The 7,100-nt window shown below is 35.3% G+C and overlaps 1 protein-coding gene across 2 annotated transcripts; it reads left to right on the forward strand.

The window, feature by feature from the left end:
- The first annotated feature begins 1,349 nt into the window (after positions 1 to 1,349).
- LOC117624773 lies at positions 1,350 to 6,224 on the forward strand. 2 transcript variants are annotated; one of them, XM_034356217.1, is made up of 7 exons: positions 1,351 to 1,837; positions 2,527 to 2,667; positions 2,768 to 3,133; positions 3,633 to 3,878; positions 4,784 to 4,876; positions 5,136 to 5,336; positions 5,670 to 6,224. In XM_034356217.1, the coding sequence occupies exons 1-7, from the start codon at positions 1,532 to 1,534 to the stop codon at positions 5,883 to 5,885; spliced, it is 1,569 nt and encodes a 522-aa protein (XP_034212108.1). In that variant the 5' UTR covers positions 1,351 to 1,531; the 3' UTR covers positions 5,886 to 6,224. The 2 variants fall into 2 exon arrangements, with proteins under 2 accessions (XP_034212109.1, XP_034212108.1); XM_034356218.1 differs by lacking the exon at positions 4,784 to 4,876 and having other exon boundaries at positions 1,350 to 1,837.
- Positions 6,225 to 7,100: the final 876 nt, after the last annotated feature.

Raw genomic sequence — 7,100 nt, forward strand, 5'->3', positions numbered from 1 at the left:
ATAAAAGTCACCAAACCAAAATTTTCAACACATCAATGAATATGCATCTATATACAAACTTCTTTACTATGTTAAATTGTTCAAATATGTTTTTAACTTATTTATTTTATTATTCTTTTTAAATGATCATGATGTTATTTTTAATTAATGCGTTAAATTTCATAGGGCAAATATGAAAATATAATTAATATATCTTTTTTGGAATGAAAAACATTGTTTTAAGTGAGAGCAAGAAGAGAAGAGAAAATGTCTAAAAAGAGAAGGTAAGAGAGAAGGTTGCTAGCATTCTTCATTGGACACTGCTTCCTTTCTTTCCTGAAAGGAGACATTCCTACTTCCAATAAATTACAGTTTGACTCATATGCAAATATACACACATGTTAAACTATGATTGGTAGGAAAGTAGAAATTCCTACTTCCAAGGAAAGATGCAAGTATTTTCCTTCCCCATTAATAAATAGGTCGAGTCAATATGATGTATTTATTACACGACTAATTAAAAATCTCAACTTATAGTTAATTAATATCCAAAAGAAGTCTTATTTTCCAACTGAATATATCGAATAAGATAAGAGCTTGATAGATATTTATTTTTTTGTTGAAATCATAATAGATAGATGGCTTAAATGTTAAAATGGTACCTGCGTTTTACCGTGTTGGCTAATTTAATCCATATGTTTTCAATTTAGCCAATTTAGTCCACCAATCTATTAAATTTAGATTATTAACTTTTTTTTTTTGGTCTTATAAAAACTGTAAACCTTTTTGAAATTAATGTTTTAGAATGAATTAACTTAAAAATATTGAAACTTCATTAAAATATAACAAAGGACGAAAAAGACCCTTCTTCACCAATCCCTTCACAGCTCATCAACTGCAATTTCTTTAGCTTTCTACAGCTTCTCCAAAGCCAACCAAGCCCCAATCACCAGCTCCAATTCAAAAGGCCTTAGAATCCTCGTTGCAGAACCCATATTTTGTATTGGCATCAACAGCTAGCTCAAAACCTTCCCTAGAGCAAACCAAGATTGACAATTCATTCAAAGTAGGGAAAGTGAGAATCCGCAATTTTGTGTGTTATAGCATTTTGATGCTGTAGGTAGCTGGGATTGGACGGTGGTGCCTTGTTTTTTATTTTTTAGTTTTTGGATCTCATTTTTATTTTTGTAGTGCTTATGTATTTATTTATAAATTAACTTAACTTATTATATTAGTTTCTAAATTTTCTTTTAATATCAAATTAACGGATTGAGCTAACAGTGCTAAATATAAAGACTAAATTGACCAACACAATAAAATACTATTTTGACATTTAAGCCTAGATAGATATATATATGTCGAAAATATGTCCAGATTCCATGAGAGAGGGAAAAAGAAAATTGAAACAGGAAAAAGAAAAAGTTTCCTTTCCTCGTTGGAATTGCTAGAGAGAGAGGCAATCATAAGTTAAAGAAAGAACGTTTATATCTAACAAAACCAGTTCAACTAGCCGAGGGATCTCTCCCTCTCTCACCTACGCACAGAGAGAGCAATGGCTTCCTCTCCCTCTTTACTCTTTGCGGCCGCCGTAATCACCCTCACTTTGCTCTTCGCATATTCCGTCAAATTACCATTTCACCCTCGGGACGTCCTCCCTATCTTGCCCAGACAGGTTTCATGGCCAATCCTCAACTCTCTGCACAGTGCGGTCGATCTCTTGCCCACTTTCGTGGGGTCAGCTTCGTCCCCAAAAGACAGTTTGGAGTGGAAAGGTGCGTGCTTTTACCAGAACACAGCTTGGATGGAGTTCCACAACAAGCGTGGCAGCGAATTTGGTGGCGGAACTCTTCATATCAAGGTCTAGACGAACTGAAATTTCTTGTTCTGTTGGCCTGTTTTCTTTCATTTTCGAACTGGGTTTGTGCAAATTTTGAGTTTTGAGTATGTGGGTTAATGGGAATTAAATTATGTTAAACTTGTTTCAGTGACCTTATATTTCTTCTGCTCGGTTTTCAGCTGGGTTTGTGTAACTTTTTTAAGTTTTGGTCATTAGGATACTCAGATTAATTTTCTCTTCAAAAATTGTCGATAAATTTGAAGGTTTTATTGGCTAGTTTGATTATGATGGTCTATACGAGGGTTGGTTTTCAGTTTGTTTCTAGGTGATTTAGCGGAAATTGGAGGTTTGTGGGATTGGAGTTGTGGAATTTACTTGCTGTTTGACTGCTGGATATTAAGTTGTTAATTACATTTCCGGTTTGAGCCTCTCTGGGGTTTCTTTTGATTGTTCTGTGGATTTTATGATCCAAAACATATCGTTTTGGCTTAATTTTCTAGAATATATGTTTCATTAATGTTGTACTTATGAATTTGAACCTCTTGTTTTTGGTTGATCCCTGTAAAAAATAAAATACCTAATTATGGCTATTTGTGATCTTACATTTACATTAGATACTGAGTTCCTATGCTTAGAAAATCTGGGCCATTCATCAGAGTTTTCGTACTCTTATTACAATATTTTAAAATTGTATCTATGTTTGTATCCAGGTTAATAAGGCTCAAAGTTGGACATGTATGGATATTTATGTCTTTGCGACTCCATACACTGTCACTTGGGATTACTATTTCCTGTCTGGGGAGCATACACTTGAGTTTAAAGAGTGGCAAGGAAAAGCCGAGTTTGAATATGTAAGTTACCACTTTCTAGTATTCAGATATTACTTGATATTCCAATTTCCTTTTAAAGGAAAATTTGGGTTTAATTTTGTCTTTAATGTTACCCAATCAGGTGAAAAGCAGGGGAGTTTCTATTTTCCTCATGCAAGCAGGGATGCTAGGCACCTTTCAAGCATTGTGGGATGTCTTTCCCTTGTTTACAAATACTGAATGGGGTGAGAACTCTAATATTGGGTTTCTTAAGAAGCACATGGGTGCTTCCTTTGATCAACGTCCTCAACCTTGGGTCACAAATATTAGCGTAGATGATATTCACTCTGGAGATTTCCTAGCAATATCTAAGATTCGTGGGTGGTGGGGTGGATTTGAAACACTAGCGAAGTGGGTCAGTGGAGCTTATGCTGGTCATTCTGCTGTTTGTTTAAGGGATTATGAAGGAAATCTTTGGGTTGGTGAATCAGGATATGAAAACGAGAAGGTGAGCTGCAAAGTTTGTAAAATACTATACGGTATTGTACATTTGGTTTGGAGGTTCTGTTTTGCTTGTGTGTGATTTGCATGGAAACTTTTTTTGTTTTTTTGTTTTTTAACAATTTACTTCCAGTTTTCTGTATGGTCAGGCAGCATTGCCAGGTCAAAGAGTATTAATTTTAATTATTATTAAATTAGGATAAGTGATGCTATAACTATGTCTTTTGCCTTTTGGCTTTGGTTCGATTGGCAATGCTGGGATGAGATGGGTCCTAAGCACCAACGAATATGAAACAACATTAAATTCTCTATTTCTCTCTATTTCTCTCTCTCTATCTCTCTCTCTCTCTCTCTCTCTCTCTCTCTCTCTCTCTCTCTCTCTCTCTCTCTCTCTCTATATATATATATATATATATGTTTTTATGTGTATATATATGTATGTCTTTATTTGTATATGCCTATGTATATAATAAAATATGTTGTGCTTTTTTCCTTTCGTGTTCTAGGGAGAAAGTATCATTGCTGTGCTGCCATGGGATGAGTGGTGGGAGTTTGAGCTGAATAAAGATGATTCCAATCCCCATATTGCATTGCTTCCCTTGCATCCTGATATACGAGCAAAGTTTAGTGAGACTGCTGCCTGGGAGTATGCAAGGAGCATGGAAGGCCAGTCATTTGGTTATCATAACGTGATATTCAGCTGGATAGATACTATAAAAGACAACTATCCACCCCCTGTGGATGCTCACATGGTATCATGTTATTAGTACATTTAAGATTTCTATATCAGACTGTTTACAGTATTAGTAAATCTAAATTAATTTCCTTATTTTTTTTCTTTTGGTATGATGATTTAGTTAGTATTGAACTTGGTGGTTTCCATTATCTGTTTGGATTGAGGCCTGGGTTCTATAGAGGACTTAAAAAACTACCTGTTAGGTGCTTTACCCCAATTATTTTCTTTATGGTTTATAACTTCTGGCTTTCAAACAACCACTTTATAAACGTGTGGGTACAGATTAATTTGAATCAAGGTGCTGATGTAGAACAGCCCGTAGGTATTAGAGTAAACACTTAAGCAATAGAACAGAGAAGAAATAAGAGATCGAGGTGAAGAAATAGAGATCGTAGAGACGAAGGGAAAGGGAAGGAATCAGAGAGTTTAAAGTGAGGAAATTTATCATACATCAAGTCTCCCTTAAAAGATTACAAACAGCTCTATTTATAGAGGCAAAACCCTTTTTAGCCTAGGAAAAGGAAAAGTAAACTTTAAGAAATAGGAAAGCAAATTAACTAATAAGAGATCCTTCAACAAAAAGGAATCCTTAACTGAATTAGGAAAACTAATCCAAGTAGAATTAGGAAAACTAATAATATGCATTATGCATAAGGTGCCATGCAGCTAATATATGATTGCTTCGTAGTGGCCTAAAAGGGTCCACAATGGATGATGATCAGTGGATGTTTACAACTGGAAAAGAAGATAGAAAGAAATGTTTTCTTTAGTTTCATAGTTAGATTGGTTAGCCAACTAAGAGAATATAGTTAAGTCCTGCTATCTCCCTCTCTCAGACATGTCTTACGTGTGAATGCTTCTATGAGCTTGATGAGGTTTTCTTATTCATTGGTCCTTATTCTTAGCTCTATGGTTATGTAGGTTGCTTCTGTTATGACAGTTTGGAATAACATACAGCCTGCATATGCTGCGAACATGTGGAATGAAGCCTTGAACAAGAGACTTGGAACACAGGTGTTGTGAAACGTTTTCCTTGCATTGCAATCCTGTGGCTATCATGGAACTCTCTCTTTAAAAAATATGTTTTATTGCCACAAGGGCATCAGATTTTTGGAGTAAATGATAAATCAGCATTCCTTCAGTTAGAAATATCAACCGATCAAGATTTTTACTTTTGGTTAGAAGTTAAGCAATTAGTCAATATCATCTTTGAAATTCATTGTGCCATTTTTATCGTTCTGAGTTTCTGATGTACCCTTTGTATTTCATGCAGAACCTTAGTCTTCCAGAGATTCTAGTTGAAGTTGAAAAGAGAGGATCATCTTTTGACGAACTGCTGACACTTCCCGAACAGGATTATTGGCTATACAGTGATGGGAAGTCAACATCGAGTGTGGCCTTCATTCTTGAAATGTATAAACAGGCAGGACTGTTTGATCCAATTGCTAGCTCTATCCAAGTCACTGAATTTACGGTGAGTTTATCCAGAACAAAATTCAATATCTGTTTGCTTTAGGATAAACGGGGCTGAGTTGATGCTAGTTCTAGGGAGACACAAGATCAATGATGACTGACCTCTTTTATTCCCTTTTCAATAATAATTGATATAAGATTATAGTTGAGCCTTTTTAATTTTAAATAATAGAAAGTTTAGTGACATTTGAAAAAGGAAAGGAATTAGATTGTTGAGGTTCATGTAGCTTCCCATTCAAAACGTTATCCATTGGGGTGCTATGCAAATTAGTTGTTTCATAAGGAGTTTATATGTTCGTTCTCATGTATTTAACTTTATTTGCCATAAATGCAGATAAAAGATGCTTACATGCTGAAATTCTTTGAAAATAATTCATGCCGCCTGCCAAAGTGGTGCAATGACGGGGACACCGTGAAGCTTCCTTTCTGTCAGATTAAAGGGAAGTATCGAATGGAACTACCTGAATACAACAGCATGGAACCATACTCCCATATGAATGAAAGGTGCGAATCACTGCCCCAAAAGTACTCCAGATCACGGAATTGCTAAGTCCTCAATTCATTGCTCTTACAAATTTGTTAGGCCTATGGTTGATGTCATACCAGTTTCTTCTGCTTTTAGTGTAGTTCTATTGTTGGATACAAATGAATGAAAGATGGCGAAGCTGTAAATATTTTTGGTGGTCAGGTACGAAAGGAGGGCAGTGTTAGTGTTTCAATTGTTGTACAATGTGCATGATAAAAGGAATATGAATTGTAATGCATGTCTTTCTTTTCCACAATGTATTTTTTTTCTTATTCTTTTATAATGTCATTCCAAATTGATTGAAGTGTTCCCTAGTCTCAGAAAGGAGTTGGGAACAACATATTAGTTTTTTTATGTTCACATAAATCTCTCAGTTTTATCTCTCACTCTAGGTTATCTCACAAATTGCTGGTTCGTCCTTACTACTCTATCAAAGATGCAAGTATGACTTGTAAGTTGTGATATAATGCAAACTGCAACCATTTATGTTAACAAGATATTTTTTGTATGCGTGTATACATTTGACAAAACAAAAGACAAGTGTCGAGTCGAGTAAGGTGGCCCAAGTTCAGGGAAATTATTCGATCATTGTTTAATCAGACTGCAAATTTAGGTTTGTCAAGAGAGATGTCAGACATCATGACTGTCAAATACACAAAGACGCATGACCTTGTCGTCATTTGAATTTTGAGCTCGATTGTATGAAGAAAATTTAGATAGACGTTAATGACAAATGGGGTGTCACCCCTGACTATAGGCGAAAAACAGAGATTTAGACGGGATACAGTTGAATTTTGGCCTATAGTTAGGGGTGTTCAACATCCAATTCAATTTGTCTACACCAACCGATTCAATTCAATTTTGGTCAATTTTTCGATGGTATGGTGGATCGAACTAGATTCTTAAATTCTAAAACTGAATCTAATGCAATTCAACATAATTGGTTTCGTACCTTTTCACATTTGAAATTGAAGAAATTATAAACAATTTAAGGGCTCGTTTGGGACTATTTCTCTAGGAAGCACTTCTATTTATAAGCGCTTTCTACCAAAAGTGCTTTTATTATAAAGACATTGAAATTTTCATAAGAAACCGAAGTGCTTCTTGGAAAAGCATTTGGGAGTGCTTCCTGAAGAAGCACATGACAGATGCTTCTTCATAAAGCGCTTCTATGGCCCAAAAGCGTTTCTAAACTTTTCTGCCAAACGCTGTCAGAAGCGCTTTTGGTTGTCAAAAAGC

This window comes from Prunus dulcis, chromosome 4 (genome assembly GCF_902201215.1).
Source record: "Prunus dulcis chromosome 4, ALMONDv2, whole genome shotgun sequence".
NCBI lineage: Eukaryota > Viridiplantae > Streptophyta > Magnoliopsida > Rosales > Rosaceae > Prunus > Prunus dulcis.

What these genes read in the sequence shown, in the direction of transcription:
- LOC117624773 (XM_034356217.1), top strand. Translation starts at nt 1,532, where the DNA reads ATGGCTTCCTCTCCCTCTTTACTCTTTGCGGCCGCCGTAATCACCCTC. An exon ending in GAAAAGCCGAGTTTGAATAT is followed by an intron (nt 2,668 to 2,767) that starts GTAAGTTACCAC and finishes TTACCCAATCAG; the next exon opens with GTGAAAAGCAGGGGAGTTTC. An exon ending in TCCAAGTCACTGAATTTACG is followed by an intron (nt 5,337 to 5,669) that starts GTGAGTTTATCC and finishes CCATAAATGCAG; the next exon opens with ATAAAAGATGCTTACATGCT.